We start from the raw sequence: 18,291 nt of genomic DNA, 5'->3' as shown, positions 1-18,291 counted from the left end.
TAGTTATTTAAATGTAATGTTTTATGTTATTTTTTTGTGGATTTTAGTTTTATATGTATTAAAGGTAATATGTGTACTTTTATAATAACTATAATGAAAATAAATATAATAATATAATTTAATAATATAAATATTATAACATCCCAATATATATATATTAACTTTATCAATTGAACCATTTCTTTATGTATTATTTGAATATATTTGATCATATTTCTGCACAAAGCATCCCAGGTGTAATAATGAGGCATATGTTTTTGGTTTTTTTTTCATTATTTATGTTTGTACATATTTATTTAATTATTATACATGTTTATTTTCCCAAAATATGATTTTGTGTTTGCATATTATTAGCATTGTTATAGAGCTTTGAGTTGGACTTTTTGAGTGTTTTGAGTTTAGTAAAGTGATGACCTTTTGACACGTTCACCTCCGCCTGATTGAGCAGCAGGAACACGCTCATATAGAATATACGCTGTATATCAGTTTCACTTCTGTCATAGCGATACACTGCATATCACTGCTGCTATTTTCCACCTCTCTCGCAGCGATATCCGATAGTGCTCCTCTGCTCGGTTCCTCTCTCTCACCGAGGGGGCTCGATAGCTCGGTGGTCTCTGGAGTCTTACCTAATGCTAATGTCAGTCCAGTGACTTGCTGTGTATTTCTTTGATACTTAAGTCGCTGTTCATACTCGGTATTTCACTCGTGCAAGGTCAAGCACGCCGGCTATATTTATGATAAGGATAATTAGCTCTTGTGATCTTACTGCACAAAAAAAATGTTCCCTTGTTAGTTTTTGCAACTAGTCAAGTCTGCGGATGACTTTAGGCTAAAGGTTAATTTCCCTAAATCGCTCCTGTGGATTTCTATCTACATTAATACCTGAAGCATGACGGATGTGATGGAGTGTGAGGACCTGTGTGTGGGGAAACCCGGCCCAGATCTCAGGGGGAACGTTGTCTATAACCACGTCAGCTGATGCTCATTTGTTTGAAGCCTTTCAGTATTGAAGTGTCATCAAAGTCTTACTGATGTCATCATGCATCCCTAATACTTACTTGATTGAGTGAGATAGAAAGAGAGAGAGAAAGAGAGAGAGAGAGAGGTTGGAAACGAAACGGAGACAGAAACAGAGACATCATCTCAAATATCAGTTACTATTCCAGAAGTCGTGGCCTTGTAGGGCAGCTGCTATAAACTACAGCAGAGTGCACTGAGGCCTCAGGAAGGGCTTACGTGTGTGTCACTTTTTATGTTGTGTGTGAGGACACTCATGAATTTCCGCCCTCAATTTTCTAGCCGTCTGTGAGGTACAGAAAATTGGAACTGTTTTTTTTATACTGTAAAACTCACCATACCACCTTCTAGACATGCGAAATCATTATTACGTTGAAGTCTTTAATTGTCGTAGCAGATTTCGGTCAACTTGACGTCTTGTGTTTATATTAGTGTTTCAGATATATAAGACTTTATCTGGCAATTTTGTTTTTTTATTATATTAAGATTTCAAAATGTAACCTATTTTTTTTTATAAAGATGCTTTGCGACAACGTCCGTTGTTAAAAGTGCGATACAAATGGAACAAAATGGAAATAAATTGACATTAAATACAGTCATTTCATAGGAAAAGCTTTTATACTTTCATTGTGAATTTTGATATAAAACAAAATCTCACATATTCAATGCCCTGTAAATAATATATACAGTATGAACACATTTTCTCCGGTTGTTCTTATATTTGTTCCCTGGTATGATAAAAAATTAATAAATTATATATAGTGCATTTAGTTGTAGAAATGTATTTAGTTGTAGAAATGATAGAACTGAAAGTTTTCATTTCTTATACACTGTTGATGTGAAAATCAATGATTTTAGTTGAAGTGCATATTATTTTTAAGTTGAAGTTTTTAAGTTTAAATGTATTACTTTATTAAATTATTAGTACTTCTCGTGGGCTCACCACCTGCAGGAGGGACCGTGAGGGACCGGTTGCTGGGAGGATTGGGCAGCAGTCGAAGCCCGATCCCTGGACACGGAGAAGTGTCTGGGGAATCTGCTTGGACTGCTGCCCCCGCGACCCGAATTACGGATAAGCGGGAGAAGATGAAATGAAATAAATTAAATGAAATTATTAGTAATAAACTTGGGAACTGGCGCTTAGTCTACTAAATCTACGTCTTAACTGTAAAACATACATGTAGTTCCTTTTTTGTTCTTTCTAAACTCCTTGTGGTGACTATAAAGTTCTCACATTTCAGTTTGGGGCGACAAATCAATTCTCACACTTTATTATAATAAGACCACATGCAATTATCTCATTCCCACAACTTAATTATCCCATTCTCGCTTTTCAGTTAGGAGTGGCCTTTTGGACTGGACAAAATGAGATATAATATCATAAATGATGCTAAAATACACCAATATATTATAGATATCATTGTAATCTATGCTATTAGATAAAAAAAAAATAATAATAAATTATATACTCAATTCGTTAAAAAGAAATCCTTGATTTGTTGTAATTTTGTACAATAAAAGAAAACTAGAGTATTTTGTGCTACATGTTGTGTATCATAAAAAATGTTTTGTAACACTTTGGCTACACAATAGCTTTAAATTGGCTCCCACATTGATTTAGGGATTGATTTCAGTAGGGGTACAACATTTGGGGCAGATCTTTATTCTGCTAATATAGTTTAATTCCAGGTTAATTCTAATACACAGTACACAGTAGACTCCAACACACTTCCCTGTCCATCACTCTGCATACTCGGTGCTGAGCGCATTGTTCCTGATGGAGAGACTTTTCATGTTTCCATGGCAACATTTCCCTTCTTTCCTACCCCGGATCACATGACCGGGGTAGGAAGTTGTCAACAAGGCATCAGGTTTAAAACTAAATCTCTGACACATACCTGAACATCTAGAATGTGGAGATGTGATTAGAGGAGGCTATTGGTGTGAGCTTCTGGGGTCAATAACTTCAATTAGTCTTATGAGAAGTGATAAACTCACATTCCACATTTACCAAAAATATATTAAAACTGTTGTATTTGCATGTTAGAACAAAGCTACAATTGTATTATACAAGGCAGTAGAGCTGTTTTATTGTCACATATGTAAACTCGGATCGTATTTTATTATATTTTATTGTAGTAATTATATCTTGTCTGGAGCATTTCTATTCAGAGAGATTTATAAGAAAATAAAAGATCTATCACACAGCAGGTTTAGGTAATAATTCTAAACTGAAAGATAACACACTGCTGCTGGTGTGTATAAATGCAGGATCGGAATATTTATCAGCTCAAAATTCACAGAAAGAAATACCAACAACATTGCAATGGCCCACTAGTTTGCCCAGTATGCTTTGGCAGCTGATAGCCTGGGAGATATTTCAGCAGGGATATTAATACCTCACACCAGGGTCAGGGTTTAGCTAAAGTGTTAGTGTAGAGATTAGCAGCAACAGACAAAAATCATTTGTGCATTTTTCCCTTTAAATTCAGTTTTCTTTATTTGCTAATCAATCCGTATGTCAGCAAATCTCAAACACCACTGCTCAGCCCTTTGTATCAGTGTTTAGCTGCTCAGAAATCAAGTGAGATTCACTTCACGCTGGTTAATTGAGTCTCGAATCGCTTTCTTAATGCAGTAAGACCACCTAGCTGTGATTTCACCTACACACTGAAATGCATCGGAGAAAAACACACCAGGGTTTAATTAAAAACACATGTAGTCCACATTTCCCCTATCAAAGTAGTGAAAGATATTCAGAAATATGTGTTTCGACACTCAAGACATCACTAAGACATCACTCAAGACATCACTAAGTAGCAATTTAAGTTGCAAACTAAAAAAAACTACATTATGTCAGTATTTGGTTTGACCAGCTGTCTATTTTTCTCCCTGATAAACGGTCATGCAGTTTTATAAGGACTTTGACTGGTACATATGCCTCTATCTATCTATCTATCTATCTATCTATCTATCTATCTATCTATCTGTCTGTCTGTCTGTCTGTCTGTCTGTCTGTCTGTCTGTCTGTCTGTCTATCTATCTATCTATCTATCTATCTATCTATCTATCTATCTATCTATCTATCTATCTATCTATCTAGCTAGCTAGCTAGCTAGCTAGCTATCTATCTAGCTATCTATCTAGCCTGTGTCCTAAATACACACACACATATTTCTTGTGTAAATTTGTCAGTATTTTAAAGTGTCACTTCATGGCTTTGGGACAGAGGGAACGTTTACATTATCACTGTGACCCTCACAAATCCAGCAGCTCTTAAAAAACAGGTGTGAGTTCAGGACAGACAGAGTGAAACAAATCACAGCGTTCCAACCAGATGAAAGCTATTAATGTTTGTGTGTGTGTGTGTGTGTGTGTGTGTGTGTGTGTGTGTGTGTGTGTGTGTGTGTGTGTGTGTGTGTTGGAAAACATTGGGCTGTCAAGGTTTGAAAAGGTGAGAATTCCCTCCACAGAGGAACGTAAACACAAACACAATTGAGAGATACCTGTGTATGTGTGTCTCCGTGTGTGTGTTCGTGTGTGTGTTCGTGTGTGTGTCCATGTGTGTGTGTGTGTGTGTGTGTGTGTGAGTGAGAGAGAGAGAGAGAGATACCTCATTATTAGTGGTGTGTGTAATTGTGTTCTTTTCTTGACAATGACTTCATTGCTAATAATTGAGTCTTCCATACTGCGGCAGCATAAATTATATTGAAAATAACATGAAACAGCATTCTAGTTAGTAAGCATCCTGTTAGATGTCTCCAGTATGAGGACTATTCAGTTTGATATTTCACATAAAATATAAATGGACGTACACTGTGAATAAATTATAAATTCAGAGAGAAGTCATCATGATATTCATATTCATAAAATGAAAAATAAATAATGCAATTAAATAAAGCGCAAAATAAATGTAGAGCTTCTCTGTGATTTGTTATGAACTGTGATTGTGATTTGTTATGAACTGTGATTGTGATTTGTTATGAACTGTAATAGGCTGATTTGCATATTAATGTGCAATTCAGCTAATATATTTCAGTGTATACGACAAGAGACACATAATTGCATGTGGCAAAAACTTATCAGGAGATTTAAATATAGATATTATTATAGTGTATTATAGGTTATAATGATGAGATTATCATATTTATAGTGATAGATACAGTGATCAGGTGATTAGAGCTATAGTGAGATATTTTATATATATATATATATATATATATATATATATATATATATATATATATATATATATATATATATATATATATATATATATATATATGATTAGATGTATGGTGATAGATATAGTGATTGGTGATTAGATGTATAGTAATAAATATAGTGATTGGTGATGATATTTATAATGATAGATATAATGATCAGTGATTAGATGTATAGTGATAAATATAGCGATCTGTGATTAGATGTATAGTGATAAATATAGCGATCTGTGATTAGATGTATAGTGATAAATATAGCGATCTGTGATTAGATGTATAGTGATAAATATAGCGATCTGTGATTAGATGTATAGTGATAAATATAGCGATCGGTGATTAGATGTATAGTGATAGATATAGTGATCGGGCCGTATGTCGGTCTATGTCAGCTCACAGAAAGGCTTCTGTGGCTCACCCTGTAAGCGGAGATTCCCTGTTGGGTGTATATACTATACATCTAATCACTGTATCTATCAATATACATCTGATCAGGTGATCAGATGTATAGTGATAGATATAGTGATTGGTGATTGGGTGTATAGTGATAGTTATAGTGATTGGGTGATTAGATGTATAGTAATAGTTATAGTGATCGGTGATTAGATGTATAGTAATAGTTATAGTGATCGGTGATTAGATGTATAGTGATAGTTATAGTGATCAGTGATTAGATGTATAGTGATAGTTATAGTGATTGGGTGATTAGATGTATAGTAATAGTTATAGTGATCGGGTAATTAGATGTATAGTGATAGTTATAGTGATCAGTGATTAGATGTATAGTAATAGTTATAGTAATCGGTGATTAGATGTATAGTGATAGTTATAGTGATCGGTGATTAGATGTATAGTGATAGTTATAGTGATCGGTGATTAGATGTATAGTAATAGTTATAGTGATCGGTGATTAGATGTATAGTAATAGTTATAGTGATCGGTGATTAGATGTATAGTGATAGTTATAGTGATCAGTGATTAGATGTATAGTGATAGTTATAGTGATTGGGTGATTAGATGTATAGTAATAGTTATAGTGATCGGGTAATTAGATGTATAGTAATAGTTATAGTGATCGGTGATTGGATGTATAGTGATAGATATAGTGATCGGGTGATTAGATGTATAGTGATAGTTATAGTGATTGGGTGATTAGATGTATAGTAATAGTTATAGTGATCGGTGATTAAATGTATAGTGATAGATATAGTGATCTGTGATTAGATGTATAGTGATAGTTATAGTGATTTGGTGATTAGATGTATAGTAATAGTTATAGTGATCGGTGATTAGATGTATAGTAATAGTTATAGTGATTTGGTGATTAGATGTATAGTGATAGTTATAGTGATTTGGTGATTAGATGTATAGTAATAGTTATAGTGATCGGTGATTAGATGTATAGTACTAGTTATAGTGATCGGTGATTAGATGTATAGTGATAGTTATAGTGATTTGGTGATTAGATGTATAGTGATAGTTATAGTGATCGGGTGACCAGATGTATTGTATACTGATAGTCATAGTGATTTGGTGGTTAAATGTATAGTGATAGTTATTACCGACTCATTTTAGAAATTAAAATGGAGTGGAATGGAGGTTGAAATGTCAGTATAATATTTTTCAAATCAGCTACCTTTTGAATGTGGTATGGATTAGAGGGTGTTTTTTAATGTGTGTAACTGGCTATGTCAGTGTGATGTTGCCAATTTTTACAAGAACTGTCAAATAAACATACAGGAAAATATAAATATATATTTATAGAATATATCAGAATGCATCAGTTACACACACATAGGGCTGTCAATCGATTTGAATATTTAATCGCGATGAATCTCAATTTAAGTTTTGAATACTCTAATCAGCATGAACATTGACAAATATTGATGCTTTATGCAAATGTATGTTTATTATTAGTGAAACCATACATAGAGCATGAGGACAAAATATTCTTTAATATTTTTTTTTTAAATAATTATGGTGTTTGAAATGAAGTAAATCATCAGCACACCAAATGAACCTTTTGCTGTTCTGTGTGTTTCATTGAAGGTTTTGATTTTTCCTCTTTTATATATATATATATATATATATATATATATATATATATATATATATATATATATATATATATATATATATATAATTATTATTATTTAAATTGTCAAAGAGAAATGCGCACACACACCATGCTGTATCCAGCTGAGTCACAACAGATCTGTTTTAACATTATGCTTTAGCAAATAAGAGAAATACAGAAATGATGGACAGAATGCATAGAAGTAGTTATACTTTAGTAGTGATTAAAATAAGCAGAACGAGAGTGTCAGTTTCACTTTCTCTTTCTCATCCAGCTCACACGAAAATTATTTATATACAAATAAATCTTTTTCTCATATGTTGTTGCACAGATAATGTCATGGTTAAAGATTTAGGGTTTTGCAGTTCTTTCTATGGAGCCTTGCTGCCCCTAGTGGTGACCAATGGCATTACTATTAATGTCATTATGAGCAGGCTGTAACTGGAGGGTAGAGGTGGGGGTTAAAAGCAAATGTATGGGCAAATTTGGGTAAGAGTGTGGGTGTGAGGGGTATAAGGGGTAGCTGGAGAAGAGGGGGAGCAGGAATTCTCTCCTGGCTGATTGTAGATGACCTCATTTTTAAAGATCGGGAAGGAGCGGCAAAGCCGAACAGCAGGTGGGGGTGGATGACTGCACTTAACAGCTGCACACACACACACACACACACACACACACACACACACACACACACACACACACACACATTATAACACAGAGCTCTCATGCATGGGAAGATCAGTTTTATTTAGAAGCATTTAACTTATTTTGAGTTTAAGACACGAAGACTCAGTTTGTCTCAGTTTATAGAAATCTCTTTTAATTTCTCTTTCTTCATCTCTCTCTCCCTTACTTTCTCTCTCTCTCTCTTCCTTCTCTTCCATTCTGGGATCTTGCTCTCTCAGCTGTCTCTTTGGTGTCTTGTATCTCCCCGATTTAGACTCCTTCACCCCTCCTCCCTTCCATTCCTTCTGTTTCCCTTTTTCACAGCTCCGTCTCTCCACAGGTTCTTTTTTTTTCTCATCCCTCTTTTATTTTTATCACATTTCATTCTGCTTTCTTTCCTCTTTCTAGCTTCACTTTACCTATTCTTCCTTCCTTCCTTCATCCTTGCTTTACGCCAGAGTGAATGGCAAACCTCATATTCAGGCCCCGAGCTTACACCTTACATCTCCCATATTATTTCTCTTATCTCGCTTTTTTTCTTTCAATTCTTTACAGTTCCTTCATACCATTTCTCTTTGGTTCCTGTCTCTCTCTCTCTCTCTCTCTCTCTCTCTCTCTCACTCTCTCTCTCTCTCTCTCTCTCTCTCTCTCTCTCTCTCTCTCTCTCTCTCTCTCTCTCTCTCTCTTTGCTCTCTCTCACACACAGCGCTGACACATCATATACTCCTACACTTGACTTTTTCAAACTTCCTTTAATGCTCCTTCATAACGATCACTCAGTACACACACACACACACACACACACACAAACTCAGTTTTAGCTCAGCACTGCCGCTGTGCCCTGAACACCCACATGATTGGATGGAGGATCAGAGGAAGCTCGCTCACATCCAAGCAGACACGCAGTCGCAGACGTGGGCTCTGCTCTATAATAACAGCCTGCGCTGCAGCGTGACACATTGGCAGCACCGTGCGCTGCAATCCTTTCAGTCAGGACTGTTTAAGCAAAAGCAAATGTCTGAATCATTATTCAGCAGCGAGTCTCCAAATAGCACTACTTTTTTTTTAGAGCCAGGTCTGAAGAGGTGCTCATTTTCCTGCACACCTGCCATTTAAATCGTTCTTACTTTGTGTCTTTCTTTCTTTCTTTCTTTCTTTCTTTCTTTCTTTCTTTCTTTCTTTCTTTCTTTCTTTCTTTCTTTCTTTCTTTATTTCTTTATTTCTGTATGTGTCTGTATGTGTCTGTGTGTGTGTGTTAGACATTCACAGCCTGGTGTAATTCTCACCTGCGGAAGGCTGGCACTCAGATCGAGAATATCGAAGAGGACTTCAGAAATGGCCTCAAGCTCATGCTGCTGCTCGAGGTCATCTCAGGTATCCGTGCTGACACGACAGCGCATCCGAAATAGAAACAAGATCTTCCCCAAAAACAGCAGTTAATAATAAATTGCCAATAAATCACCTAAAGGCAATGTAGAAACTCAGAATAGCCTCTGATGAATAATTGAAATCATTAAACACGTGACCATGTGACAGAAAAGGTCAAGTCTCAGAGTGTTGAGTCGGATATTTTTAATCGCCTGCATTCAATATGTCCGGACTAAAAATATAGGCCTTTTCCATCAACTTGTTCGAACATCTGTTTCAAAACTGTCTCATTTATTACATTCAGTCAGAGGTGGAAAGAGTAATAGTATATTTTCATCAGGTAAAAGTACAATGAAATTTTACTTTAAAACAAGTAAAGTTACAAGTCTAAAAGTATAAAAAGTAAAAAGCGGCTCAAATGTAAACTAGTTTTTAATGAAAGGTACACTTAAAAAATCAAAGGACAATATCAAAAAACCCACACTACAGTCCATGACCAATGAGAGTTATGCTCTTTGCAGCAAGTAAAATCACCTGTTATAATGTCATTTATGATATTATACGCACAAATGCAGATTCAGAATTCAGACAGTCCCCATCTTTCTTTCCTGTGAGTCAATCAATCAATCAATCAATGAATCATTAAGTGCAGTACTTTAAAGGGTGTGTTTTTACACATAAAATAATAATGGATTTAACTATGCAAATAGGTAAAAGCCTCCCATTGAGAAATTACTACATGAATGATTATGTTTCAGCTGGCATGATTTAACTCTAACTGATGCAGTAAGTAGCTTCTCATTTCCTAAACAACCATGTCGGAAGACGCATCCTGTGGTCGTGGAAAAGATGTTAATCTGTTTCAGAAGGGTCAAATTATCATGTATGCATGTACCAAGCAAAGAAAACATCTGAGGAGATTGCTGGAAGAAAATTGGGTTAAGAACTGTCCAACGCATTATTAAAAACTAGGAGGATTATGGGGAATTATCATCTTCGAGGAAGAAATGTGGTCGATAAAAGATCTTAATGATCGTGATCGGCGATCACTTAAGCATTTGCTGAAATTATATCGCAAAAAGACCAAAGTAAAACTCACAGTTATGTTTAATAGTGAAAGTAAGAGCATTTCCAGATGCACAATGCGAAGGGAACTCAAGGGTTTGGGACTAAACTGCTGTGTTGCCTTAAGAAAACCACTTACCATTTAGGCTAATCGGAAAAAAGACTTCAATATGCTAGGGAGCAAAAATATTGGATTCTGGCGCAATTGAAGAAGGTCATGTGGTCCTGTTCCATGATGCACCCATCATGCCTAGTGCATACTGTACAAGCCTGTGGGGGCACTGCTGTGATCTGGGGTTGCTGCAGTGGGTCAGGTCCGGGTTTAACAACGTTATGTGCCCAAACAATAAGGTCAGCTGACCACCTGAATATACTGAATCACCAGGTTCTTCCATCAATGGATTTTTTCTTCCCTGATGGCACAGGCATATTCCAAGATGACCCAGGATTCTTCAGGCTCTCAGGGATTGTCCACCACAAAGTCCAGACCTTAATCCTATTGAGAATCTTGAAATGTGCTGGAGAAGACTTTTGCGCATCATCAATACAAGATTTTGGTGAAACATTTCTGCAACTCTGAACAGGAACAAACGTTGTGACATTGCAGAAGCTCATTGAAACGATGGCATGGCAAATGCGTGCCGTAATCAAAGCTAAAGGCGGTCAAATTAAATATTATGAAATATTAAATGTAGTTTGTTACTTTCCATCTCTGCAATTAGTTCACCTACTTCTATTTACTTACTAAGAGATAAAGCTTTCTTTATGTAATGAGGCCTTTTATGAAGCCAATCTCTTAGTTTTACATTGTCCAGGACAATCTTTCGTATATATATATATATATATATATATATATATATATATATATATATATATATATATATATATATATATCAAAATATAATTTTACACATTAAAGATGCAAAACATTCCAGAACACCTGCTATAGAATATTAATAGTCAATAATGCAGTGATTTCTTAGATTTTCTAGCATCCTTAAACAGCAAAACGCTTCTCACAATTCTGTGATTTCTCTCAAAATATTACCACTTTAATCTCGTATTGCTCTGACTTTATTCTCAAAATATTTAGACTTCTTGTATTGCTACACCTTTATTTTATCTTTATTTTTGTAGTTTTTTTTTAACATGCCACTAAAACATCGTCATAGTAAATTACTTATGCTGCTTTTTTATTTTTTTTCGTCCAATGGATGGATTCCTCCGTTGCATTTCATAGTTGAAAAACTACATGGCACACGTTGCAGACACACAGCGCAAAGCTATTCCTGCTAAAATGTTCTGTTTAATCCAGTGCATCTGACTGAGTTCCTAACATTATGCCAAACATTCAGATTAGTCTTTAGTGAGCAACTGCATATGTCTATCAGCATTAGTCTACATTACTAGCTTGCTTTAGTTAGGCCATTACATCAGCATTTAACGTCTGTAATGATTTAATGTTGCTTCAGCTGTAAGCTCATGAAGCAAACAAGCTGCGCTGGGAAAACACTGACAGAATATTACATACATAACAACCATTAACTAGATGATCATCTGGTTTAACCAGTACTTCCTTTGTGCTGTATTACAAAACAAAAGAAAACTGTTCCAAGAAAACTGTACTGTAGCACTTCCTGGCCTTCTTTTCTGTTCATTAGTAACTTATGGACGTCTAAATCAAATAGCTGAGGGAGTTTGTGTTTTGGTTGATAATGGTGATAAGTGCTAATCTGGTCTGCAGGTGAAAGATTGCCCAAACCCGACAAGGGTAAGATGCGATTCCACAAAATCGCTAACGTGAACAAGGCTCTGGATTTCATCTGCAGCAAGGGAGTGAAGCTGGTGTCTATTGGAGCTGAAGGTAGGAACTGGGTGGGTGTAGGGTGTCTTTGTGGGTAGATGTGCAGGAGATATTTGTTCAGGCAGTTGTGTTATTGTTTGCTACTGTTGCATTTTTCTAATTCCAGCTTTTTGTTTCTTTGTTTCTTTCTTTGTTTCTTTCTTTGTTTCTTTCTTTGTTTGTTTGTTTGTTTGTTTCTTTCTTTCTTTCTTTCTTTCTTTCTTTCTTTCTTTCTTTCTTTCTTTCTTTCTTTCTTTCTTTCTTTCTTTCTTTCTTTCTTTCTTTCTCTCTGTCCAGAGATTGTTGATGGTAACGTTAAAATGACTCTTGGAATGATCTGGACCATCATCCTCCGTTTCGCTATCCAGGACATCTCAGTGGAAGGTACACATTCTGTCATCCATCGAAAAAAATATGCAGGAATTCGCTACTGGTTAAAAGTAACTGAATGAAAGACCGAGTTCAAGCAGTGTACACGTTTTTACCCAGCAATTATTCCGCCTCTGTCTCTTCGACAGTGTAGCAGCATTCATTTATATGATAATAACAGAGTTGCGTTACAGAAAGCTTTGGACACTTTGTTAGCTTGAATCCAGTAAGAAATGAATTTGAGAGGAAAGTGTAGTTCTGCCCACGTCAATGACGAATATCAAAGCGAAGTGCTTAAAAGAATGTTGTCATTATTCATAAGGGTTTTGTGATGTTGATGGCAGATTCATTTTGGAGAACAAAGAGTATCAGTACAGAGTAAAATAGAAACCAAACTGAATATAAGCACAATTCAGTGCATGCATTTTACATTCATTTATAGATCATTTCTGACAATATTCCTATTGCCAAATAGTCTCAATGAGAAACCAGTGGCTTCTTCTGCTGGTGCCCAATTAAATCAATGTCAAGTGCCCCCTTAAACTCAGTAAAAAGATCATCTGTTTCCCATTCTGCTTGGAAAACATGGTTTTAATGTCCATTTTTCTTTTCTTTTTTACTGATTTTGGTGAATGTTCTCTATAGCACGCATATCCTACTATGTTTTAATTACTGTGGTGACTGGTGGAGTTTCTATCAAGGAAGAAAAATGCATTTAATATGACGGTGTATTATTGCCAATATTGGATTTTAATATAAAAGAACTGGAAGGGGAGGGGCAGGGAATTTCCTAGTTTAAAACAGAATTTTTAAGTTGTAAGTCGAAATTTCCAAGTTTAAAACTCAGAATAAGAAAACAACACAAATTAACATGAAGAAAATAAAAATCCTTAAGTTTTAAACTCGGAAATTTCCACTATGATGATCTGGTGATTCTGGGCTAAAATAACAAGTATTTCCTTGTTGCTAAATCCAAGGAAAAATGCAAGGTGTAATGCAAAACAAGTGATCTCTGCCAACCTTGCAAAGTATATTCGGTTTTCTTCCTTGATAGAAATCAAAACCCCACAGATTTTTGAGTTAAGTAGTATAAAATAAAAATAAAAATTTCCTTAAAAAATTTTCATATTCAAATTTTTATTTTCAATTATATTACTTTGAATATTCTGAGTTTTAAACTTGAAAATTTCGACTTACAACTTAAAAATTCTTAGTTTTAAACTCGGAAATTCCCTGCCCCTTTCCTTCCATTTTTTTTTTAATCCCATAGTGGCCCTAATACGCCGTCGTAATCAGACTGACTTGGTCCTGACGAGGCTCTTGTTTGGGCTGTGTCACAAATGTAATAGTCAATTTTTTGGTTCTTGATGTAATAAACTCCAAAGCTTTTTTTTTATAATGATAATTATCTACACCCCAACATTTTTGAGCCAATTTGTGACCGCAGTGAAGTTGGTGTGAATTATAATAGAAAAATAAGTTAGATTAAATGGTTTATTCACATTGACTCACTCCCTACCCCCAAACGAGATATTTTATCTTAATGTGCAAATATACTTTGATTTACATTTATGTCATTTGGTAGACACCCATATTCAGAGAAGCAGATCAGGGCCTTGCTCAGGGGCCCAGGAGTAGCAGCTTGTTGTGGCTTGGTTTTTACTCACATTCTAAACCAAAATCCAACGTCTAAACCACTAAGCTCCCACTTCCCTGATTTGATTTAACTGCAAAAAAAAGCCAACCTAAATCTATAATAAATATATATATATACATTAACAGTGGATAATAGAGTGCAGCAAAAACATCAAACATGGGCAAAGACAACTTGGCTAAAAGATTATTGGAGGGGACGTGTCGTCCTCAGTGTTTATTGTGGAAACGGGCTTGGGTATATTACTAATATATTTAGGCAGCGGCATGCAGAAATATCCCTGGAAGAAAACTGTTGTATGTGAGTTATATGTGAGTGAAAAAGCTGGGAGTCTCTAGTCATATTAAAATTATATTTTTAGAAAAAATTTCTTCCAGTGTTAAGAATCATTTTGACACACCCAGTACACACATTTCAGTTTTAATATACACTGTGCATCCTGGTAATAATTTATGTCAGAACCAAGCTGAGATTCAGGAAGAAAAGCGTGACTGGCTTTTTTCCGCAGATTAAACATTTATTCCTGATGACATGACGCAAATGGGAAACAAGCACCTCATTCTTTATCGTGTGTGTGTGTGTGTGTGTGTGTGTGTGTGTGTGTGTGTGTGTATAGAAACCTCTGCTAAAGAGGGTCTGTTGCTGTGGTGCCAGAGGAAGACTGCCCCCTACAGGAATGTTAATGTACAGAACTTCCACATCAGGTGAGAGTCATATAATGAGTCAGACTCAGAATGATGTCACACTTGTGGTTAATTTTGATCTGGCAATATTTGCTACATACCTTCCCTGCTGCAGCTTTCCTCATGCACTGTTCTAGCTTTCTTACTGTCTGACTTATTCTCCTCATTGTTCTCCTTCTCTTTTCTACTGTGTTTCCCTTTCCATCCTTCTTCCTTTTCTTGTCGTGGGTATTCAGCTGGAAGGATGGCCTCGCTCTGTGCGCCCTCATCCACAGGCACAGACCTGACCTGATTGACTACTCCAAACTGAGAAAGGTGCTTCCTCTCATCCTTATTCTAAATCTGTCTTTTTATTTTCTCCTTCTTCTTCTTCTTCTTTTGCAAATGTTTATCTGTTGTGGTTTTTACAATGACTGTAAAAAATGTATTTTGTTTAATTTGCTGTTCTTCTTGTAAAGGACGACCCCATTGGAAACCTGAACACAGCTTTTGAAGTGGCTGAGAAATTCCTGGACATCCCCAAAATGTTGGACGCTGAAGGTGAAGATGCAGGATTGAGATGCAGCCATAAATTTATGCATGACAAATAATACCTAATGCTAGACCAGTTATATAAAGCACTGTAAAACCATTTGACAAGTGTCTGATCGGCATGTCAACAAGCGAACGATATAATTATATAATTAAGTCATTGATAATATATCAATTACTTCATCAACAGTGAAATGAAAAATCATAGGTTACTGTGCATTTAATGGTTTTTAGTGAAACAGATAAAAACAGGGAAAGCTGGTACTGCTGGGAAAGCTGCAGTACTGGGAGAGAAATTATGCAAATGTTTTTATTTTACTTCATAAAAAAAAATGTTTTTACAATATTGTTTATTATCAGATGTCTAAATGTAATAATATAATATAATATTAATTTAAAATCATACTTGCATCATAATCATTCCAACATCGTACTCGTATGTTAATAACATGATTCTTACATTGTACTTATGCTTTAACATTATAATACTTTGTGCTAACAGTGTACTAATACAATAACAACATCGTTCTGGCATCGTACTAACGTTATAACAACATTCTAACTTTGAGCTAACGTTTTAAGTCAAGTCAAGTCAAGTCAAGTTTATTTGTATAGCGCTTTTCACAACAGACATTGTCTCAAAGCAGCTTTACAGAAAACAACAGTGAAGGTGAATGGTGTGCGTTTGTCCCTGATGAGCAGCCGTGGCGACAGTGGCAAGGAAAAACTCCCTTAGATGATATGAGGAAGAAACCTTGAGAGGAACCAGACTCAAAGGGGAACCCATCCTCATATGGGTGACATCAAGAGTTTGGTCATAAATCTTTCAACAATACAGAACAATTTGTGATCATCATAGATCCAGCATCAGCTTCTCCATGCCAGGGCCTTTAAACACTCGGCATCTACTTCTCCATGATCATCCATAGGTCCATAATCTTCACGAGGTGGGACGTGACTGGAGCTGGCCAAACCTCAGGATGCCTCGGGATGGGGAGAGAAAGAGAAGCAGTGGAGAGGAATTAGCGTAGCTGCTGTTCATGATATTAACAGCACAAGTTGATAATGTGCATGTGATCAGATGTTCTGGAGCACAAGGTTGTGATGTGATGTGTGTGATGTGTGTTATGTGTAGGCTTTGCTAAAAAGATATGTTTTTAATCTGCACTTAAACTGGGTGAGTGTATCTGAACCCCGAACACTGTCAGGAAGACTATTCCAGAGTTTAGGAGCTAAATGTGAAAATGCTCTACCGCCTTTAGTGGACTTTGCTATTCTAGGAACTACTAGAAGCCCAGAGTTTTGAGATCTCAGGGAGCGTGACGGATTGTAGCGTGTTAAGAGACTGGATAGATACATGGGAGCCAAACCATTTAGTGCTTTATAAGTGAGTAGCAGTAGTTTGTAGTCTATTCGAAACTTAATAGGAAGCCAATGTAGGGACGATAAGATTGGGGTTATATGATCGTATTTTCTTGACCTAGTAAGAACTCTTGCTGCCGCATTCTAAACTAACTGAAGCTTGTTTATTAATGATGCAGGACATCCACCTAGTAATGCAACATCCACTTAGTTTTAACATCATTCTAACACTGTACTAAGATTATAATAACATTTTAAGATGAAACTAATTTAATTCCATTCTAACTATGCACGAATGCTACAATATCGTCATTCTAACGTTGCACTTACGTTATCATAACATCTTTTTAATCTTTTTAAAAAATCCTCACAAAGCATAGGAGTTCTGGTATATTCTTTGCATTGCTTACATACTTGATGTGTATCTTGTTTTACGTATGTATGTAGAAGCGCGAATCACAAGACAAAATTTTCCTATTTGTCAAGTGTCCAAGTCGAACTACCAGTTTAATGTCAAAACAAACACAACGAATAGCTCTGCCTCTCTTCCAACTTATGACGCCTAGTTTTCGAGCCCCTGATCTACACAATAAGTGAGATCGCTTCCTAATCTAAAAGAATTCCTTCATTTCACATTTAATTCGGTTTTATTGTATATGATTTTAAATCCGTAGACATGCTCACAATGCAGCTTGAGGAAATCTAGAGATAAAATGTAGATCCTTCACGCCATGTTTACTGTACTGTGAAGTTATCAGAAGGCATACCAACTGCTGGTCATATAGCATTCCAGCTGATAACCCTCCCATTGTTGGTTACTCCGTATTTGCATAAAGTTAAATTTATATCACCTTCATGGACACGTCCGCATCTTGACAGGTCGGGTGAGATGAAGTAAAGGAAGCATAAATTCTGGGCATAAAGTAAGATATAGTGCACTTTTAAACAAGTCTGGACAAGTTTCCAGAAAGAGTGCCTATGTGCCATTTAACTACTTAAAAATGGGAAAGATTGGACATTTCTGCCTACCGACCATTTTTTCTGACATTATTTTTGATCTCTCCCAGATATTGTGAACACTCCTAAGCCTGATGAGAAGGCCATCATGACCTACGTGTCCTGCTTCTATCATGCCTTCGCTGGGGCTGAGCAGGTACGACATGAACAGTTCGTTCTCCATAGACAGATAAGACACTTATCTCCTCCAGTTAGTTCAGCACCTTACTATATTACTGACTCTCTATTTTCTATTTGCCTTTTTTTACCCTCTCTTTCTGATTCTCTGTAGGCTGAAACTGCTGCCAACAGGATTTGTAAGGTTCTGGCAGTGAACCAGGAGAATGAGAGGCTGATGGAAGAGTATGAGAAACTGGCCAGCGAGGTGAGGTTCTGATCAGAGTTTACACAAGCATCTCAATAAAAGGAGCGATTTTCAT

General features: G+C 36.0%; 1 protein-coding gene across 1 annotated transcript in view; it reads left to right on the top strand.

Annotated features, from left to right (window-relative positions):
- Positions 1 to 18,291, top strand: part of actn3b (actinin alpha 3b) — a 35,522-nt gene that overhangs the window by 4,361 nt on the left and 12,870 nt on the right. Inside the window, exons 2-9 of the mRNA XM_083542672.1 lie at positions 9,240 to 9,354; positions 12,158 to 12,277; positions 12,554 to 12,640; positions 14,896 to 14,983; positions 15,199 to 15,277; positions 15,421 to 15,502; positions 17,923 to 18,008; positions 18,144 to 18,236. Of these exons, the coding sequence (XP_083398798.1) occupies positions 9,240 to 9,354; positions 12,158 to 12,277; positions 12,554 to 12,640; positions 14,896 to 14,983; positions 15,199 to 15,277; positions 15,421 to 15,502; positions 17,923 to 18,008; positions 18,144 to 18,236 (750 nt within the window). The remainder of the gene's footprint in view (positions 1 to 9,239; positions 9,355 to 12,157; positions 12,278 to 12,553; positions 12,641 to 14,895; positions 14,984 to 15,198; positions 15,278 to 15,420; positions 15,503 to 17,922; positions 18,009 to 18,143; positions 18,237 to 18,291) is intronic.

The sequence above is a fragment of the Silurus aristotelis genome (genome assembly GCF_946808225.1).
Source record: "Silurus aristotelis genome assembly, chromosome: 5".
NCBI classification, from domain to species: Eukaryota; Metazoa; Chordata; class Actinopteri; order Siluriformes; family Siluridae; genus Silurus; species Silurus aristotelis.
The sequence above is the reverse complement of the archived record's forward strand: the minus strand, read 5'-3'. Positions and strand labels throughout refer to the sequence as shown.